A 22,459-nucleotide genomic window follows, 5' to 3' on the forward strand; every position below is an offset into this window, starting at 1 on the left:
GAAGTCTTATTGTTAACCATTTTTGAAGAAATATATCTTTCACATTGAAGAAATATATGTCTATACAGATAATCAGATTTCTAATGATGTGCGGAGACATTTGTAAAGTGGGAAGACAAAACTGTACAAGGTTATGTGACTATGATGAAGTTGTATGGCTCTTCATTAAATAGGAAGAAAAGCGGAAGTTTCATAGTGAATAAGTGATATTTCTGAGATATGTTACAATATATTTTTAAAAATATTACCAGAGGATCGAGGATATAGGAGAACAAATCAGAATGCAAGCTTTTTGACACAGTCGGGAAATATAAAAGAAATTGACAAGGTTACATATTTCTTGGGAGCGAAAGCTGAGTATTAAGAAGTATTTCGACAGTAGAACAACAAAACAGAGTACTGCTGACAGAAGCAGAACAAAACTGGAAGACGAGTTCTATATCGAAGGTAGTCACAAACACACATTTGAATACAGAGATTGTGTTTTCGTGTACTTACCATATGGATGCCACATATTATGGTCTGCAGCACGCCAGCGATGCGTGCCGTGCGAATCATATCGCTTGCGAACAATGAAGTGTAGAAATTTTCAGCTGATCCTACTCCGCTATCTTATCGGTTCCATTCCGCACACTGCCAAGGCGAGGAACATTTGATGTTCGATGCCACTGTCGCAACGCTAAACAGACTTCATCTTAAGATAAGAAGACTATGGCAGGTACTTTTGAGTATATCATAAACTGGCGAACTGGGAACCGTTTTTCTGTAAGATATTCAGTATGTGGGCGAAGTATGCACTGTGTAACTACCTTATGTGCCTCCCACATTTAATTTCTACAGCGTTTGGCTCATGACGGAGTGTCACAGCGAGGAAGGTGTACAAGAGTCCAACAAACTGTTTACATCGATTTCGCTCAATGCAGTCGGATTAACGAAATGATTAATGCAAATTTTGATGGTGAGTGCTCGTCGGATTTTATGGCAACAGCAGAAATTTTATTCGATCGATAAAGCTTTTAAACTGTTTATACGCCCTACTGTAAAAATGCCTTGTTAGTGGACTGATTATACTATTGTAAAAAACTGCCAGGCAGCACGTACAATTAATGTCCAAGGGGAATGCAGACAACGAATATATTTTATGGCAGACAAATACTACGTGATGTTTCAAAAAGATGAATCCAATTTCACAAGATTGTATCTTCTACACTCAACATCAGTGGCTGTCGAACGTTTTTGCGCCGGCCGCGGTGGTCTCGCGGTTCGAGGCGCGCAGTCCGGAACCGTGCGACTGCTACGGTCGCAGGTTCGAATCCTGCCTCGTGCATGGATGTGTGTGATGTCCTTAGGTTAGTTAGGCTTAAGTAGTTCTAAGTTCTAGGGGACTGATGACCACAGCAGTTGAGGCCCATAGTGCTCAGAGCCATTTGAACCTTTTTTTTTTTTTTTTTAACGTTTTTGCTCAAGAGCCAACACTGACATTGGAGGGCGACATCTCGAGCCGCATCGGAATCATGGCTGTGGATAGAAGCTTACCTCTTAAACATTTCGAATCTTCATATTATAAGTTATCAAACTACATATTTTCAAAGAAAAAGTAATATATTAGACCTCGATAAATTTTTCTGAAGGCTCATATAGCGACTAATTTTCCGTACCGAGGCGGGTACTGTGCCCAATGCCATCGCAAGATTTCCGGACACATTTCCTAAGCATCTTCGTGCCCTACTGTCTGAAAAAATACCAGGCGACTGCAGCACACCGTTTTCAATTGGACTTTCATATTAGCCCAAATGTAACAGACAAAGAAGGTTTTAAGTTACATAACTTTACTAATTCCAAATTTTCACAAAGGGATAACGGCGGATGATAACTTCCCACATATAAAAGAATGTAATAAAAGACAGTCTGATCTGTAATATTTTTGTGATACATGGAAGTAGCCAACCGTTACTGGGGTGAACACTTGGTCATTTTTCCCGACGACTAGTTTCGCCACTTCTTCAGATCAGATTCCGTGTCAGCTTTAGTAATCCTCAGAAGAAACTATCTTACTGAAACAAATATCAAGCAACTACATTTGTAGACCAGAAGACGTTGCTTAAACATCGATTTGGAGAAATTATTACTCTTCATACAAGTGAGGCAGTAAGAACAATATAAATGACTTACCTTCCGTGAAACGATTCAAAATGAAAAAGGTGTTACTAAATATTAACGGAATAAGCTTGTCTGTCAGTGTCACTGTCAATAATGGCGACATATATTCGGGATTCGTATGATCACTTCGCGGCAAGCAGGAGCGCTCTTCTGATCAAAAGACACCCAGTGGCTACTTTTCCCATGCTGGCCGCTTTACTACACCTTTGCCTACCGATATCGCTATTAATTAGTAACATGCATAAATTAATACTTTATATTAATTAATAACCGTAATTGCAATTAGAGACACGAGATACGACCACAAATGTTTCCTAAATGTTTAAAATATCATTTTTCTGTTAATTATTGGATTGTATATAACAGCCTTAATTTGACTTAACATTACTTGCTGCAAACATGTATCACATTTGAAGATGACAGTCTCCATAACGCGCATTCACGAATCCTTGTTACTTCCGTCTGACATTAATAAGACAGCAGATGATCAGTGCTGTTGCGCACGTTCGTGAGTTTTCAGCACTGGAAGAAACACAAAATATTCCCCCTCTCATTTCATCTACATCTACATCCGTACTCTGCAAGCCACCTGACGGTGTGTGGCGGAGGGTACCCTGAGTACCTCTATCGGTTCTCGTGGAAAGAAGGACTGTCTGTATGCTTCTGTGTGGGCTCTAATCTCTCTGATTTTATCCTCATGGTCTCTTCGCGAGATATACGTAGGAGGGAGCAATATACTGCTTGACTCTTCGGTGAAGGTATGTTCTCGAAACTACAACAAAAGCCCATACCGAGCTACTAAGCGTCTCTCCTGCAGAGTCTTCCACTGGAGTTTATCTATTATCTCCGTAACGCTTTCGCGATTACTAAATGATCCTGTAACGAAGCGCGCTGCTCTCCGTTGGATCTTCTCTATCTCTTCTGTCAACCCTATCTGGTACGGATCCCACACTGCTGAGCAGTATTCAAGCAGTGGGCGAACAAGCGCACTGTAACCTACTTCCTTTGTTTTCGGATTGCATTTCCTTAGGATTCTTTCAATGAACCTCTGTCTGCCTTCTGCTTTACCGACGATCAACATTATATGATCATTCCATTTTAAATCCCTCCTAATGCGTACTCCCAGATAATTTATGGAATTAACTGCTTCCAGTTGCTGACCTGCTATTTTGCAGCTAAATGATAAATGATCTATCTTTCTATGTATTCGCAGCACATTACACTTGTCTACATTGAGATTGAATTGCCAATCTCTGCACCATGCGTCAATTCGCTGCAGATCCTCTTGCATTTCAGTACAATTTTCCATTGTTACAACCTCTCGATACACCACAGCATCATCTGCAAAAAGCCTCAGTGAACTTCCGATGTTATCCACAAGGTCATTTATGTATACTGTGAATAGCAACGGTCCTATGACACTCCCCTGCGGCATACCTGAAATCACTCTTACTTCGGATGACTTCTCTCCATTGAGAATGACATGCTGCGTTCTGTTATCTAGGAACTCTTCAATCCAATCACACAGTTTGTCTGATAGTCAATATGCTCTTACTTTGTTCATTAAACGACTGTGGGGAACTGTATCGAACGCCTTGCGGAAGTCAAGAAACATAGCATATACGTGGGAGCCCGTGTCTATGGCCCTCTGAGTCTCGTGGACGAATAGCGCGACCTGGGTTTCATACGACCGTCTTTTTCGAAACCCATGCTGATTCCTAGAGTAGATTTCTAGTCTCCAGAAAAGTCATTATATTCGAACATAACACGTGTTCCAAAATTCTACAACTGATCGACGTTAGAGATATAGGTCTATAGTTCTGCACATCTGTTCGACGTCCCTTCTTGAAAACGGGGATGACCGGTGCCCTTTTCCAATCCTTTGGAACGCTACGCTCTTCTAGAGACCTACGGTGCACCGCTGCAAGAAGGGGGGCAAGTTCCTTCGCGTACTCTGTGTAAAATCGAACAGGTATCCAATCAGGTCCAGCGGCCTTTCCTCTTTTGAGCGATTTTAGTTGTATCTTTATCCCTCTGTCGTCTATTTCGATATCTACCATTTTGTCAATTGTACGTCAATCTAGAGAAGGAACTACAGTGCCGTCTTCCTCTGTGAAACAGCTTTGGAAAAAGACATTTAGTATTTCGCCTTTCAGTCTGTCATCCTCTGTTTCAGTACCATTTTGGTCACAGAGTGTCTGGACATTTTGTTTTGTTCCACCTACCGCTTTGACATAGGACCAAAATTTCTTACGATTTTCTGCCAAGTCAGTACATAGAACTTTACTTTCGAATTCATTGAACGCCTCTCGCATAGCCCTCCTCACACTACATTTCGCTTCACGTAGTTTTTGTTTGTCTGCTAGGCTTTGGCTATGTTTATGTTTTCTGTGAAGTTCCCTTTGCTCCCGCAGCAATTTTATAGCTCGGTTGTTGTGCCACGGTGGCTCTTTTCCATCTCTTACGATCTTGCTTGGCACATACTCATCTAACGCATATTGTACGATGGTTTTGAACTTTGTCCACTGATCCTCAACACTATCTGTACTCGAGACAAAACTTTTGTGTTGAGCCGTCAGGTACTCTGTCATCTGCTTTTTGTCACTTTTGCTAAACAGAAAAATCTTAATACCTTTTTTAATATTTCTATTTACGGCTGAAATCATCGATGCCGTAACCGCTTTATGATCGCTGATTCCCTGTTCTGCGTTAACTGTATGAAATAGTTCGGGGCCGTTTGTCACCAGAAGGTGTAATATGTTATCGCCACGAGTCGGTTCTCTGTTTAACTGCTCAAGGTAGTTTTCAGATAGAACACTTAAAAAAAATTCACTGCATTCTTTGTCCCTGCCACCCGTTATGAACGTTTGAGTCTCCCAGTCTATATCCGGCAAATTAAAATCTCCACCCAGAACTATAACATGATGGGGAAATCTACTCGAAATATTTTCCAAATTATCCTTCAGGTGCTCAGCCACAACAGCTGCTGAGCCAGGGGGCCTATAGAGACATCCAATTACCATGTCTGCGCCTGCTTTGACCGTGACCTTCACCCAAATTATTTCACGTTTCAGATCTCCGTCAATTTCCTTCGATACTATTGCACTTCTTATCGCTATAAACACGCCTCCCCCTTTACTGTCCAGCCTGTCTCTGCGGTATACATTCCAATCTGAGTTTAGGATTTCATTACTGTTTACGGCTGGTTTCAGCGTGTAGTGCACGCCTGACCTATTCAGGGAGACCCCCCGCCAAGCAGACAGAGTGAACACTGGCCTTCTTCCCCGACCTTTCCGCTATTTTCCTAAGGGGCTCTATCACCCGCCTAACGTTGGAGCTCCCAATAACTAATAAACCTCTCCCCCCGTGTGCCTGCTCGGACCTTGCTGAAAGAGCAGCCACATGTCCACTCACAGGCAGAGCGGGCGATGCCACACGGCCAGCCTCCACATTTACACTCCGCCTCGTGCCCCGTGAACGCCGCTGAACCCGCCACTCCCCTTGGGGGGAGGGTGGCCCAACCGCGCCCGGTACCCGCGAAGATGTCTCGACAGCAGGGACAGTGGGTGAAGCATGTAACACCTGGGGTGTACCTTGCGACGCACCAGACTCCCCATTGCCACTACACTCCGAGGCAGCAGCCTGAAGACGGCTGACCGTGGCCATCAACACGCTCAGCTGTTCGCGAACAGTGGCCAGCTCCTCCTGCGTCCGTACACAGCAGTCACACATCCTATCCATCCTAAGAAATCAGTTTAATGTAGAGAGTTAATCAACTTTTAACTAGACTGCTGATTCACTAAAGGCGGCTGATTGTTGACTAAACTGTGATTGCTAGCCACTTCTTGTAGAAAACAATGAAAATAGCACTACCTTTCTCTGGACTGTATAGAACAAACACTAGCACTACTGGCATTATGGATGACTAAAGGGACGCTCTCTGACTGTATTCAAAACAAACACGAAATCTATGGAACACTATTACTAGCACTCGACAATTAAAGCTTCCTAAAAGCAAAAGCACACGGAAGAAGAAGTGACAAGTAAGAAAATAAAGAAAATACAGTTAATACTTAAATTAACGTAACTCGCTGCACAGCAGACGTGAAGCAGACGGCAGTTTAGGACGATACTAATTTCTGTTAATCCTGCAGTGACAGCGCTGCATACCACTCTGCCCCTGACATAAGCTCACGGCCGAATTCACCAATGTGAATTAAAATTAGGCACTCTTAAAATATCACAGTATCTGTAGGCATATTTATTTTTTACTGAACAAGAAAAATACGCTCCTGAGAAGCTCTTATCTTAGTTGGTTTTAGGACTCTGTTATTGTTTGCTACAAGCGTATTATTACAAAATTGAGAACGCAGGCCGCAAGAATCTTAAATTGACCGCATGAGGTCCGCGGGCCGCAGTTTGACGACCAATGAATTGAAGTAGAAACTTGGTGTGAATTTTAACTTACATGTTAGACTATAATTTTTTTGTTTTTAAAGGAACTAGCATATTTTGCAACGATATGTCGTTTACATGCAACCTTTTGGTGTTTTTACAATTACATATTAAATCAAATTTTTCATTTACCTTCTATACATGTTCAATGCAGCCTTCACTGGAGGCTCTACGAACATCTAGACGATAATTAAACTTGTCCTATACTTCTGCGTGCATGTCTGGAGTTCCTGCTTTCACGTTGTTGCTATGTGCCATAGTAGTTTCACGCAAAGGTGTTGTAAGTTGAGGGACATTGATGGTGCTCCATAAATCCCAGCAAACCAGAAATCATTTACTATGAGAAAAGGTGATCTTGGAAGCGAGATCCGCACTGCCCTTACGAACAATCTGTCTTTGAGGCAGCTCATTGTGAAGAAACGCTCTTACAAACAGGCGGCAGTGCTATGTTGCTCCGTCCTGTCGCAGAATGAAATTTTCTACATGTTCTCACAATTGTGTAAAAAGGCTGAATTCGAACATATCCACATGTTTGAGTCCGGTAACCGCCTTTTCCGCATAACGAGCAGTAAATCTTTTCTCGGGAAATATCAGTGGTTATAAACTAGCTGCACATATGAGTAGAGAGAATAAGGTGGGAGGAGGAGTTGCCATACATGTCAAAAGTTATCACTGTGTAGAAAGCTTAGATACGAAAAAGGTTTGTCTAGAGCAGGGTATAGAAGGATGTGCCTGTCAACTTAAAGTCAAGGAGGACTCTTTTATAATTGTAACAGTATATAGTTCCCCTTCAGGAAACTTTCATTTATTCCTGGAAAACTTGGATGCCTTGTTGTGCTATCTGTCAGATAGGGTAAAGCAAATTACTGTTTGTGGGGACTTCAATGTTGATTCACTGAAAGAGTGTAATAGGAAGAATGACCTGTAACTCTTGCTCGGTTCTTTCCATTTGACATCTGTCATTAATTTTCCTACTCGGGTAGTAAAGGACAGCAGTACATTGATTCATATCACTTTTATAGACAAAGATAAGTTTAAAAATATAAATACTTGTCCTTTTGAGAATGGCCTTTCTGATCATGGCACTCAACTAGTTACAGTATATGACATAGTTCCATTCAGTAATTCAAAACTACCCTCAAAAGTTGTGCGTTCAATTTTCAGGGAAAATCTTCAGCAGTTAGACTGGGATGAGGTGTACAAGGAACCCGATTCTAATTTAAAATATAACTTATTTTATGATACACTTGTAAGAGAATTTGAAAACTGTTTCCCCAAGAAAGTAGATAAATCTAATTATAAGAAACGATGCAAAAATCCTTGGCTTACTGAAAGAATAAAAGTATCTTGTAACCACAAAAAGGAACTGTGTGTAACAACAAGGAAGAGTAATGACCCAGAAACAGCGAACTATTATAAAAATTTCTGTGCTGCATTAAGAAAGGTTATTAGAATGGCCAGAAGCATGTGCATCATGTCTGAAATTAATTCCTCTGATAACAAAATCAAAGCAATTTGGAATATTATTACAAGGGAGACAGGACAACCAAGAGTACAGGATGACGGTATTACCATCAATGCGAATGGAAACTTGACAAACAACAAATCCAGAAGTAGAAAATATTTTGAATAATCATTTTTCAAATGTTGTAGAGGAAATAGGATCTAAATGTTCATTAGACGAAGCAAGGCAGTTAATGGAAGAGGCCTTACCCACAAAATTTGATACAACTGAAATTCCATCCACCTCTCCTTCTGAAATTAGGAAGCTAATAAACTCTGTCAAGAATAAAAGCTCACATGGAATTGATGGCATTTCCAGCAGGATAATAAAAGCTTGTTCCCAAGAGATAAGTGGGATTCTTAGCCGCTTATGTAATAACTGTCTGAAGCAGGGTATTTTCCTAGATAGATTGAAGTATACCATTGTTAAATCACTGAATAAAAAAGGGGATACGTCTGATGTCAACAACTACCGCCCAATCTCCCTTCTGACAGCCAATCCAAAATTCTTGAAAAAGTAATGTATTGTACAGTAGCTTCACACCTTTCTAAAACAGAGTTTTAACAAAATATCAGTTTGGTTTCGAGAAAGGTTTTTCAACGAAAAATGCTATATATACTTCCACTAATAAAATATTAAATGCTCTGGATAACCGGAAGTCACCTATTGGGATTTTTTGTTATCTTTCAAAGGTTTTTGATTGTGTAAATCATGGAATACTTCTAGATAAGCTCAAGTACTGTGGTATGAATGGGACAGCGCTCAAATGGTTTAAATCATACCTAACTGGAAGAGTGTAGAAAGTTAAAATAAGCAGTTCACACAATATGCAAAAACACTGGCGATTTCTGAAACTGGGGAACAATCGAGAATGGGGTGCCGGAAGGTACGGTCTTGGGTCCTCTGTGTTCTTAATATATATTAATGACTTACTATTCTATATTCACGAAGATGCAAAGCTGGTACTTTTTGCCGATGATACAAGTATAACTATCACACCCAACAGATAATAATTAACTGATGAAATTGTAAACGATATTTTTCAGAAAATCATTAAGTGGTTCTCTGCAAATGGGCTCTCACTAAACTTTGACAAACACAGTATTTACAGTTCCACACAGTAAATGGAATGACGCCATTAATAAAGGAAGACTTCGATCACAAATCGGTAGATAAAGTAGAATATTCCAAATTTCTAGGTGTATGCATTGATGAAGCATTGGACTGGAAAAAACACACTGAAGATCTGCTGAAACGTTTGAGTTCAGCAGGGTAATTGCAAATTTTAGCGATGTACATCTCAGTAAATTAGCTTACCACGCCAATTTTCATTCTCTGCTTTCATATGACACTATATTCTGGGGTAACTCATCATTGAATAAATGAGTGTTCATTGCCTAAAAGCGTGTAATCAGAATAATTTCTGAAGCTCATCCAGGATCATCCTGCAGACACATATTTAGAGAGCTAGGGATCTTCACTGCAGCCTCACTATATATATATATTCACTTATGAAGTTTGTTATTAACAATCCGAACGAAGTCAAAAGTAATAGCAGTGTACATGGCTACAACACTAGGGGAAAGGATGATCTTCACTACTCAAGGTTAAATCTAACTTTGGTTCATAAGGGGGTAAATTATGCTGCCACAAAAGTCTTTGGTCACTTACCTAATAGCATCAAAAGTCTGACAGATAGCCATACAGCTTTTAAAAGGAAATTAAAAGAATTTCTGAATGGCAACTCCTTCTCCTCATTAGATGAATTTTTGGATATAGTTAAGTGGGTAAATTCCCCACCTCACCACAAAAAAAAAATTAAGTATCATGTAATATTTTGTTTAATGTAATATCTTGTACAGACACCTTTTATTAACCCGACATGTTAGACACTGTTACGAAGTGGCGTATTCATGACCTATGGAACAAGTACTAATCTCATCTAATCAAATTTAACACATGAAGCTTTGGAGAGTCTGTTTTGTGTTCGACTATGTTATGTTGTTGTTGTGGCCCATGTTCTTACAGTGTGGTGTTTCACTTTCCCACTGAAATGGACCCTAGCCTCATCAGTGAATACTAAACGTGAAAAACGTGAAGGGAAATAGTCATCACAATCAACGCGCCCAGGATGAGTTCACAAAGATTTACTCCAGAGATGCTCAACCCGCCGATTGCGATCGACAGGTCGACCACCATGGCTTTGCTAGCCGATGTTTCAAATCCTTTGCCCGAAATACGCTTAAATGAATAATTAAACTTATCCTATACTTCTGCGTGCATGTCCGGAGTTCCTGCTTTCACGTTGTTGTTGCGTGACTGCTGTTTTTATGACAGTTCGTTGGCAGTGAGTGTTTCGCAGGGTATTTGTAGGCGTTAAGTCTGCCAACACTGTCTCCGTTTCTTTCGACTGTATCTGCTTTTCACCGCCTTTAACGCGCTAAGTAGCAGTCTTTCCATCTGCATGGGGAGGTTACTGCTTGCGAACAACAACTTGGCGCTTCGTGATGAGCGGGGAGATCGCTCGGGGTTTGGTGCTGGACTTGACCCTTAGGTAGCACAGTTCCAGAAATTAAATATGTAACACTTGCCTCAAATAGTCAGAACTGTCAGATCAACAAACGTCATTGGATCAAAAATCGGCAAAGAAGTATATGGGTAACCTGAAAACGTTGAAGAGAGATCCTGAAAGCCGATTATCAGATTTCAAAGCAGGGGAATCTGTTGCAGCTTTCATAGCTCAGCTTCCCAAAAAGTGTATATGGAAGATATTTCAAGTAAAATAGTGCTCTTATCTCTCGTATTTGAGACTGAGCTTGAAAAGGAAATAATGCCATTTCGAGATCACATTTTCTTAAGATCAGAATAGAACGAGGATAACTTTCTGAAATTAATGAGTGTAAAAACATAGCATAACATTGTAAAAGTGGCATTATTGTTTTATCGTTTTTTGGATGAACTTATCTATGTGAGGCAGCGTCTACAACGATGAAATAGTGAAATCTAAGTGTAGAAATAAAATGTCTTTACACATTGTGTAAGGCTAACTGACAAATTATTCACCAGATCACAATAAACTTGGCGATGATATGCGGGGCCAAGTATCTCACTAAAGTTTCTTCAACATTTGTATTGGCCAATCGAAACTTTTTCACGTATGTACCACCTTCAAAACTGAATAGCAGGCCTAGAATTTTTGGTGGAGAAAAAATTAGCTTTCATGTTTTTGCGTAATTAAAATGGTTAATTTTTCGCTAGGATGTTGTTTTGCGCTTAAACCTTTACGAATTTTTGAGTCAGTAGATCTCTAAATGGCCTAATTGTGTGTAGTAGACCTCAAACTTAAAGAGGTTGAGCACCCATACTCTACATGTTTCTGTTTAATACCATCATGAAGAGCTTATAGTAACTGAATGCTTTATGGTTTGAAACAAACGACGAGTACATTTCTGTTGACTAAGTGAAACACTCTGCCGAATGCGCTATACGTCTTACACGAGCATACGGGGGCGACCTGTGGAAATCCCTCTCGCATAGAAAAGAGTCTCTTGAAACTTCTGTTGCCATCGTAGAATTCGTTCAGATGTACGTGATACAGTGCCGTATTTCTGTTGAATATCGTTCCTCCCAGTTACAAATAAATTGCACGTGTTGAAACGGAGAACGCAAAACATATAATGTTGCTGTCGTATCACGATCCTAACTCGACGCATTCTGCGTAATGAATGAGCGAGGTAGCTCAGGCAGACATTTGCAAGCAAACACATGACCGGTGACTTACGACTGGTGCACCCAAAAGTTTTAATTTCATTGCGTAGGTTAAAATTCACCCCAAGTTACTATTATCAGTCATGTAGAAGATATAGCATCTTGAAACTATATATATATATATATATATATATATATATATATATATATATATATATATATATATAGTGGACTGAATTCCAGTCAACATTGTCAAAAGTTTTCTCTAAGTCTACAAATGCTAGGAACGTAGGTTTGCCTTTCCTTAATCTAGCTTCTAAGATAAGTCGTAGGGTCAGTATTGCCTCATGTGTTCCAATATTTCTACGGAATCCAAACTGATGTTCCCCGAGGTCGATTTCTACTAGTTTTTCCATTCGTATGTAAAGAATTCGCGTTAGTATTTTGCATCCGTGACTTATTAAACTGATAGTTCGGTAATTTTCATGTTTCACTGAACCTACGATCCCTGTGACTGCATTCTGTCCTCGGAGAACTTGTTCAGCTGCACATTAAGTGCATCTTCCGTTGGGAGGGTGAGATCGTTCAGTGAGATAATAAGCGTAATCATATGGCTAGAAGCGTTCGCTAAAGGCCACCAGAACGTGAGCACGACTGCAAAGTACTTCCCTGCGCTAACAATTCCGCAGTTCTTGAAGCATTAAACAGCTGTAGGGCTACTTAGAATGCCCTGTTGGCTCTGTGGAATCTCCACCAAACACACCGCACTTCACGACTCCAGGTGCCTAGGAAGACCAGGTGGCTAATGTCCAACTCGTGTAGCTGCAATATACTGAATACAAGCAGGCGTTCCCAGTAATTCTGCTTACAACTGCATGGTAGACACTCTTCCTGCAAACCTATATTTTTCGTGTCCTGTACGGTTCGTCCGGTATAAACAGCACAGCAGACGCTACAGGTGTGGAAGTGTGGACACATGGGCGCACAGTGGTTAATCTGTGCTACAGTCGAAGTCCACTTAAAGTGATGCAGCTATGACTGTGCAGAAAAAATGGTTCAAATGGCTCTGAGCACTATGGGACTTAACATCTGAGGCCATCAGTCCCACAGAACTTAGAACTACTTAAGTCTAACTAACCTAAGGACGGCACACACATCCATGCCCGAGGCAGGAATCAAACCTGCGACCGTAGCGGTCGCGCGGTCCCGGACTGAAGCGCCTAGAACCGTTCGGCCACATGGGCCGGCTGTGCAGAAAACATTAGGTGGTAAAGTATGTGATGTATTTGTGTGAAGACTGTTTGTCATACGGAAAAAACAACCAGCACCCTGATGTACTGATGTGTGTAAGTATTAAGGTACCACACAAAGAACACTTTATCGGTTTGAACCAAATTTGGTACGCATACTACTTACTTTTTGGGAAAATGTGCTGTGGGAATAAGAACCACCTATCTCCCATAGAGCTGGAGACTGGGATGAAGATGTTTAGTAATACCTGATATCTAGGCAGCTCTAAATGACTGTCATATTATGTGGATAGTATCAGTATGCATTCCAGGTGGTATAATTGTGGTTAGCCAAGTCTGAGCAGGGAGAGGCGGGAGGGGGAGATAGATAGTGAGGTGGGGAGGATGAGATGGGCAGAGAAAGGGGTTGGAAGAGATGAACACATAGAGGCAGGAGCAGGAGATGGACAGCGAGAGAGGGGGAGGAGGAGATAGAGGGGGGGAGGGAAGAGAAGGAGGTGGACTATAGGGTGAAGGAAGTGATGGAGAGAGGGAATGGATAGGAGAAGATGGGCAACGAGAGAAGGGGTGCGGAGGTGTATGGAGCGTATGTGATATACTGGTACATGGGCGAAGCTGCTCGTATAAAACTAGTCTACTATAAATCACACAAAAACATGCTTATACACATATAAGCACACAGATACATATAGGTCTTACAGGAGTGGCACTTTTCCCCGCAGTCTGCTCCATATAGCCAGTGTTCAGTAAAACATTTACTGTAGGAGAACGATTCCCTTATCTCTATTACAAAAAAAAAGTTAATTGTTCCCATGCCCCAGGTACGCTTCTTCTACGCTTGAGTACATCATGGTGTCGATTGTTTGGTACAATGGTAAGGAAGATACGGACATGCATAGCGACTACTGGAAAGTCGTAGTTGTTGAAAAGTAACAAACATCATCCCTCTAATTCAGAGAAAAACGCTTATTGAGTAGAGTTTGCCAACTTCTTCCTCGAATTACAGATCAAATGCACGAACGTACGTGAAAACTGCTACATCGAGAATGACTAGACAGAAAAAAACAAACTTACAGATGTGACGCCAGTGTATCGACAGGAATGATTAAGATTACAGAGAGACGTTGTTCACACTCAGTGAAGTATGTCAGGAAGGGTCAATGTAATAGTGAGCTTAGTCAATAAGAGCCTTTAAATGGAGACACATAAAAGTATTCCCCGTGGATGGAGAAGAGTACGACGTCAGCATTTTAATTAGCATAATTCGGACTTTCGTAGTACAGGTCCACCCGGTCATCAAGGAGACTTATATGGTGGAGAAAATTATACACACATCTAAAACGTTTCGTATTACCCCACTTCCCAGAACTCTTGAAGATAGATGTTGACTGTGAATATAGTATCACACTCCCATTGACTGTTGAGAGATGTCAGTAAACGCGCCCAAAAATGTGAACAATCATGCATGAGCATGGACGGAGGGGGTCCGACAGCCGATCAGTTCCAGACATTCCACCAGGAAGAAAGTACACGGCTCCTGTTGTCTGCAGTTCAACCATGACTAGACGGTCAATACCGCAGTTCGATCGCGTCCGCATTATTACTTTGTGCCAAGAAGGGCTCTCAACAAGGGAAGTGTCCAGGCGTCTCGGATAGAACCAAAGCGATGTTGTTCGGACATGGAAGAGGTACAGAGAGAGACAGGAACTGTAGATGACATGCCTCGCTCAGGCCGCCCAAAGGCTACTACTGCAGTGGATGATCGCTACCTACGGATTGTGGCTCGGGGGAACCCTGAGAGCAATGCCACCTTGTTGAATGATGCTTTTCGTGGAGTCACAGGACGTCACGTTATGACTAAGACTGTGTGCAATAGGCTGCATGATGCGCAACTTCACTACCGACGTCCATGACGAGGTCCATCTTTGGAACCACGACACCATGCAGCGCGGTACAGGTGGGCCCAACAACATGCCGAATGGACCGTTCAGGATTGGCATCACGTTCTCTTCACAGATGAGTGTCACATATGCCTTCAACCAGACAATCGGCGGAGACGTGTTTGGAGGCAACCCGGTCAGACTGAACGCCTTAGACACACTGTCCAGCGAGTGCAGCAAGATGGAGCTTCCCTGCTGTTTTGGGGTGGCATTATGTAGGGCCGATAGTGGTCATGGAAGGCACCGTAATCGCTGTACGATACGTGAATGCCATCCTCCGACCAATAGTGCAACCATATCGGCAGCATATTGGCGAGGCATTCGTGTTCATGGAGGACAATTCGCACCCCCATCGTGCACATCTTGTGAATGACTTCCTTCAGGATAACGACATGGATCGAGTAGAGTGACCAGCATGTTCTCCAGACATGAAACCAATCGAACATGCCTGGGATGGATTGAAAGGGCTGTTTATGGACGACAGGACTCACCAACCAATATGAGGGATCTACACCGAATCGTCATTGAGTAATGGGACAATCTGGACCAACAGTGCCTTGATGAACTTGTGGATAGTATACCACGACGAATACAGACATGCGTCAATGCAAGAGGACGTGCTATTGGGTATTAGAGGTACCGGTGTGTACAGCAATGTGGACCACCACCTCTGAAGTTCTCGCTGTATGCAATGAGTGGTTTTCATGAGCAATAAAAATGGCGGAAATGATGTTTATGTAGATCTCTATTCCAATTTTCTGTACAGGTTCCGGAACTCTCGGAACCAAGGTGACGGAAAACTTTTTTCGATGTGCGTTCTTATACCCGCTACACATCCTTTCCCGGAGTTTGTTCTCTGACTTAACGGTTAATTTACTGATGTGGCCTTTTTGTTTTCTCTTTACGCTGTAACGAGAATGGAAAGGAAAATTTAACAAAGTAATAACTTGTGCAGAACCGGGACACAAACCTAGAGTCTTGCCCTGTTGTGGCAGGCTGTAAGTCGTGTCTGTATAGCTTAGTCAGTAAGAAACTTTTCCCTGAAATTCAAGGACCGTGCTTCTAGTTGCGGTCTGGCAAACAACGATCAGAAAATTTCATCTACTCCGCTATCTTGTGAAAGATTCATTGCAGATTTCTGGAAACTTTTCTAATGCATCGCCTTATTTATTATCGTTGTCGTCTTGTTTTGATATGCCCGCGTTTCCGACGGTACAAAATTTCGAAGGTAAATAAGTCATCTGATGCATCGGTAACAACAACGCAAATCTACTGAGGAAACCTTGACAACTGTCAGAAACTATTAAGTGGTACCTGGTCTCGTTTCTGCTCACAGGGACTTCGTTTGCTAAACATAATGGAGGAATGGAAGAAATTTAATAGTGTCAAGAGGTCTATTAACTATCATGACAAAACCATTGTCAAGAGACTGCTTAGCTTAATGTGCGTCTAAACACTGTGTTATCGACGAAAGCCATTCAGCTGGAGTTCGTAACAGATCTGTTATTGAAGTGTTGCTGGCAAACCATTTGCAAATCTGGAGAACGCAAAAAATAGCTTCAGCGTTGTGAGAAGCGTAGAAACTGCATTACTGGTGCGTGAGTGTGCAGATGAACTGTTTTTTTTTTTTTTGAAGAAAAAAGTGATCCTGAATCGAATTGAGTGGGTACTGTTGATAACAGTATGGTTGAACTCTTGTACCAGACTTTTTCCCTTCAAGTACGACACAGCGAGCTCCGTGCACCAGCTATTATGTTTGGATTTATTGAACTATGCTGTTTCGAACTTCACAAAATACAGTTGACAAGTGCGCAAGGGCAGGGCAAAAAATTCTCGATGTGGTACCGGAAAATGGTATTCTTAGGTTAAAAATAAATTATTTTTTCCTAACGTTCTGTTAGATCAATGGATTCAATCTGAAGTGTTTCCATCATTGAAATGCAATTCTGGAAGATCTAAATACTTATATTTGGTCTTCATCGCGTGTCACGCATCTGTCAGAAAAATCTTTAGATAGGGTAGTCACTGGAAGCCAGAGAGTGCCAAATTTCGTGCTTTAGACAAATGATCCACCAACTTCACACATCAACTCTCCAACAATTTTTGTTGATGCGCACGTTGTCTTTTACAGTGCATGTACATTAACACATATATTATATCCATTTGCGTCAGATAACTGACGAGGTATTCAGTTTCTTTGATTTGTCCTTTGCAAGATAATAAAACAGAAGAACCCTTTCGCATCGAAAAAAATCAATTGTACAACCTTTCCAGAAAATGAAATTTATCTTTTTGTTGCAAGGCCACAGATTTCATAGCAGTTCAAAATGTTCAAATCTTCAAATGTGTGTGAAATCGTATGGGATTTAACTGCTACGATCATCAGTCCCTAAGCTTACACACTACTTAACCTAAATTACCCTAAGGACAAACACACACACCCACGTCCGAGGGAGGACTCGAACCTCCGCTGGGACCAGCCGCACAGTCCATGACTGCAGCACACTAGACTGCTCGGCCAACCCCGCGCGGCTCATAGCAGTTCATTTCTTGGCATGAAGTGGCACCCCATGTCTCATTCATAGCAACAAATCTGGGTATAAAATGGGTTAGTTTCTTTCTAAATTACTCAAGCATTTATAGGAAATTTGGCGTTCACATATTCTTTTCGTCTTCATTTAACAAAAGCAGCACCCATCCTGGTCATAGTTTTCTCATAAGTCCCATGTAAAATGTACCATTCTTTTGATGATTAGTAGGGCAACGAGAACATCAGCGCACATTGCGGGTTACCAACATCAGGAGCAGGGGCAAACCTATTGTTCTCTTTTGATTGACAGCTTCTTAAGCTGTTGTTCTGCTAAGAGGATTATAACTACCTGGGGATAATCCATCCTTATGATTGACAGGTTCTTAACCTTCCAGAATGAGATTTTCACTATGCAGCCGAGTGTGCGCTGAGATGAAACTTCCTAGCAGATTAAAACTGTGTGCTGGATCGAGACACGAACTCGGGAACTTTGCCTTCCGCAGGCAAATGTTCTACCTTTTGAGCTACCCAAGCACGACTCAGGCTCTGTCCTCAAAGCTTTACATCTGCCAGTACCTCGTCTCCTATCCTCCAAACTTCACAGAATGTCTCCTGCAAGCCTTGCAGAGCTAGAACTCCTGGGAGAAATGATATTGCGGAGACATGGCTCAGCCACAGCCTGGGGGATGTTTCCAGAATGAGATTTTCACTCTGCAGCTGAGTGTGTGCTGCTATGTAACTTCCTGGCAGATTTAAAATGTCTGCTGGATGGAGACTCCAACTCGAAACCTTTCTCAGTTAGTACCTTTACTGTCTTATCAATTCCAACATTTGCTATCTCATTTGCTGACGTTGTTTTACTTTCCTCCACAATCTAACGAGCAGAAATACCTTTGTTTCACTCAATCACACTTTACTAATTCCCATTTAGGTTCTTCTCCTGCAGTCCCTTTTAAGCGATACCAACCTACCGATTTGAACAACAATGATGACTGTAATATTAATAATCATTTCGTGTGGCTCAAAAGCCTTCGGCGACTTGCCCGATCAATCCTACCAGGGGAAGGGGACTTACAGTTTTACATGCAATCCGATCCACGTGTTCTTCCTGGCGAATTTACACTTAATTGAGTGAAGAAGCTTCGATTAAAGGGATACTAAAATATTCCGTGGTCCGACAACATTCTGACCCGCGTCATTTATATTTCGAAGCACATACTTTACCAGTATGTACCAGGGCCGACAGAGTTTGGGTGGAACTTTTCACAAAGCGAGAAGTTATCAATAGATTACGAACGCAGTATTTCCCGTGCATAGACGGTTTTACTTCTGATCCAAATGCCGTAGATCAATGCTGACTATATCACCTATGAAAATAGTTTCCGACCTCAGTGGGAATGGAGATGTCATGAGAGCCGTGTGGTTCAAAAATTGGCAATTGACCTTAAATAATGGAAAGCGTGAGATCATCCATATGAGTGCTACAAGGAATCCGTTAAACTTTGGTTACAAGATAAATCAGTCGAATCTAAATGCCGTAAATTCAACTAAATACCTATGAATTACAATTACGAACAATGTAAACTGGAAATAACACACAGAAAATGTTGTGGGGAAGGCAGACCAAAGACTGCGTTTTATTGGCAGAACACTTAGAAAATGTAACAGCTCTACTAAAGAGACTGCCTACACTACACTTGTCTGTCCTCTTTAGGATACTGTTGCGCGGAGTGGGATCCTTACGAGATAGCATCAAGAAAGTTCAAAGAAGGGCAGCACAGTTTGTTTTATTGCGAAGTATGAGAGAGAGTGTTATTGAAATGGTACAGGACTTGGGGTGGACATAATTAAAACAAAGGCGTTTTTCGCAGTGACGGAATCTTCTCACGAAATTTATATCACCAATTTTCTTCTCCGAATGTGAAAATATTTTTTTGACGGCGATCGGCATTGGGAGAAACGATCATCGTAATAAAATAAGGTAGATCAGAGCTCAAACCAAAAGATATAGGTATTCGTTTTTTCTGCGCTGTTCGAGACTGGAATAATAGAGAATTATTGTGAAGGTGGTTTGATGAACCCTCTACCAGTGTGTTTAAGACAGTGCACTCACGTTAGGAAGGTTCATATTTCAAATCCCCATCTTCCCATCGAGTTCTAGTATTCCAGTGATTACCCATATCACTTGACGCTAATGCCAGGAATTTTTCATAATCGTATCTGTTGACTTATTATCGTCCCGTTCAGATTTGTGGCCTTTTCGTGATGAACTCGTTGTTAATGTCACATTAAATTAAGTGTCCACCTCTTTCTAGAAAGGTCATTTATAAGACAGTGACTAACCTTTTACGTGCGGTATAAGGTTACCTAGTTCTCCAACTCCTATTCAGAATCTTAGCAGTCAGCTGGATTGATCCACGACCTTCACATGCGTGGCGGAAGGCACAAACAATAGACTTGGTGTCAGTGTCAGGTGACCTACGATTATTAAATATCGAGAACTTTTCCACCGTGTGTGGATTCAGCAAGGACGTGTATTGCAGTGAAGGGAATTTTGACTGTAGGTATGATATGAGCAGAAAAGGCTGAATGAGGGAGGAGTGCACCTAGACTGCACAACCCAACGCAGCCTGCAGCTGTGCGGTGTGCAGCCTCGAGAGTCCTGCAGGCGCTCTGTTGTTCCAAAACCCAGAGGCCGGATGTGGACGTCCTTAGTGGCAGCTTGACGACTGTCTTTTCCAGGAACGCATTCCGTTTGTTCGGCCTTCTGAGAAGGAATGCCACAGTAGGATGTAGGAACAAATTCGACAGAGTACACGTGTTCTAAAAGTAACTCCGACAAGAGCTGCCGGCAAGTCGAGTCCCACCTGGGTACTGATTCGAAGCTTCACGCACGCATATAGTCTGTCATGGAGTTAATCTTTGATCTCCCGCCTATCTGCGAGCTCCTAATTTCGTCTGTTACCATTATCCAACGTGACTGCATTTTCTCACTTGACAAATCAGGAGCTATCTGTTTTAGTAGGTAAAAACCGCGTAAATATTTCATTATTTACAACAAACGTTTTCAACTGACTTTGTTCTCATATTCAGGTCTTCAAATAGTTTTGTTATGAAACCTTTGTGTAATGTGCTAGATTTTGTCTACTAACATGACAACTTGGCATAAGATTCCAACTCAAAATGAACGCGTTTCATAACAAAAATTTATGGATACCAGAACAAGACAGCAAAATCTATCGAAATCAGTTGTTGTAAATAAAGAAACATGTATGCGATCTCGGCTTTAGAAAGTTTCTACAATTTTTTACACGATTGTTAATCTACTAATGTCCACTAAAACGTGATCAAGTTCCTAATATACCTGCAACAGTGCTATAATCTTGGTGAGCGCAAAGGATGTTGCACATTCTGAAAGAGGAACATCTAGAAGTTCTGTTCTGATAAAAAGTGAAGAAACAGCTATGTGTATTTATACGATAAAACCAAATTAGCACTTGGTTGAGTATGACATATACACAAGCAAAAGACATTTAAAAATTTTTAAATTACATTTGATTTACAATACCATGAGTACATAGTTATCTTTACTTCTACTCCTCGGTTGTGGATAATTCGTTGTTTTCCCACAATTTTACAGGGTAACCCACGAGAAACGGACGGATTTCGAATAAAAAGAAGTATGTCAATTTTTAAGAAACTCATTTACTTATTTAAAATCATAGGTTACCAGCTTATATCTGATTTACGAGGTTACTTGCAATAAAACATGTCCACCAAGTGGTTACCATCATTTCAAATAAAATTTTCAACCCTCTCCTCGAAGTTACTCATAAGTAGAGCCAAAAGGCAGTGGTGAACCAAACTCTCGTTCTCTCTAATGATTTCTTTCAACTCCCTTTAACTTTCTGTGTATGAGTCAGGATTCTATGCAGGTCATTTACTTTCAGCAATCTTATTCTCTATAAACCATGACCTTGCAATTGCTGCTTCATGGCAGGGTGCATTGTCACGCTGCTAAAATTAATAATCAATTATGAGTATTTCTTCTATGAATATCAAGAGCTCAGATGGAAACCCAGTCCTAACCAAAGAAGGGAAAGCAGAAAGGTGGAAGCAGTATATAGAGGGTCTATACAAGGGGTGATGTACTTGATGACAATATTATAGAAATGGAAGAGAATGTAGATGAAGATGAAATTGGAGCTACGATACTGCGTGAAGAGTTTGACAGTGCACTGAAAGGCCTGAGCCGAAACAAGGCCCCGGGAGTAGACAACATTCCATTAGAACTACTGACGGCCTTGGGAAAGCCAGTCCTGACCAAACTCTACCATCTGGTGAGCAAGATGTATGAGACAGGTGAAGTACACTCAGACTTCAAGAAGAATATAATAATTCCAATCCCAAAGAAAGCTGGTGTTGACAGATGTGAAAATTACCGAACTATCAGTTTAATAAGTCACAGCTGCAAAATACTAACTCGAATTCTTTACAGACGAATGGAAAAACTGGTAGAAGCCGACATCGGGGCAGATCAGTTTGGATTCCGTCGAAATATTGGAACACGTGAGGCAATACTGACCTTACGAATTATCTTAGAAGAAAGATTAAGGACAGGCAAACCTACATTTCTAGCATTTGTAGACTTAGAGAAAGCTTTTGACAATGTTGATTGGAATACTCTCTTTCAAATTCTAAAGGTGGCAGCGGTAAAATACAGGGAGCGAAAGGCTATTTACAATTTGTGCAGAAACCAGATGGCAGTTATAAGAGTCGAGGGGCATGAAAGGCAAGCAGTGGTTGGGAAGGGAGTGAGACAGGGTTGTAGACTCTCCCCAATGTTATTCAATCTGTATATTGAGCAAGCAGTAAAGGAAACAAAAGAAAAATTCGGAGTAGGTATTAAAAT

The 22,459-nt window shown here is 41.3% G+C and overlaps 1 protein-coding gene across 1 annotated transcript in view; it reads right to left on the reverse strand.

The window, feature by feature from the left end:
- LOC126274671 (tetraspanin-6-like) overlaps positions 1-636 on the reverse strand; it is a 137,663-nt gene extending 137,027 nt beyond the window's left edge. Inside the window, exon 1 of the mRNA XM_049977133.1 lies at positions 499-636. Coding sequence (XP_049833090.1) covers positions 499-558 — 60 coding nt within the window. The 5' untranslated portion in view covers positions 559-636. The remainder of the gene's footprint in view (positions 1-498) is intronic.
- Between the last annotated feature and the right edge of the window lie 21,823 nt (positions 637-22,459).

This window comes from Schistocerca gregaria, chromosome 1 (assembly GCF_023897955.1).
Source record: "Schistocerca gregaria isolate iqSchGreg1 chromosome 1, iqSchGreg1.2, whole genome shotgun sequence".
Classification (NCBI taxonomy): domain Eukaryota; kingdom Metazoa; phylum Arthropoda; class Insecta; order Orthoptera; family Acrididae; genus Schistocerca; species Schistocerca gregaria.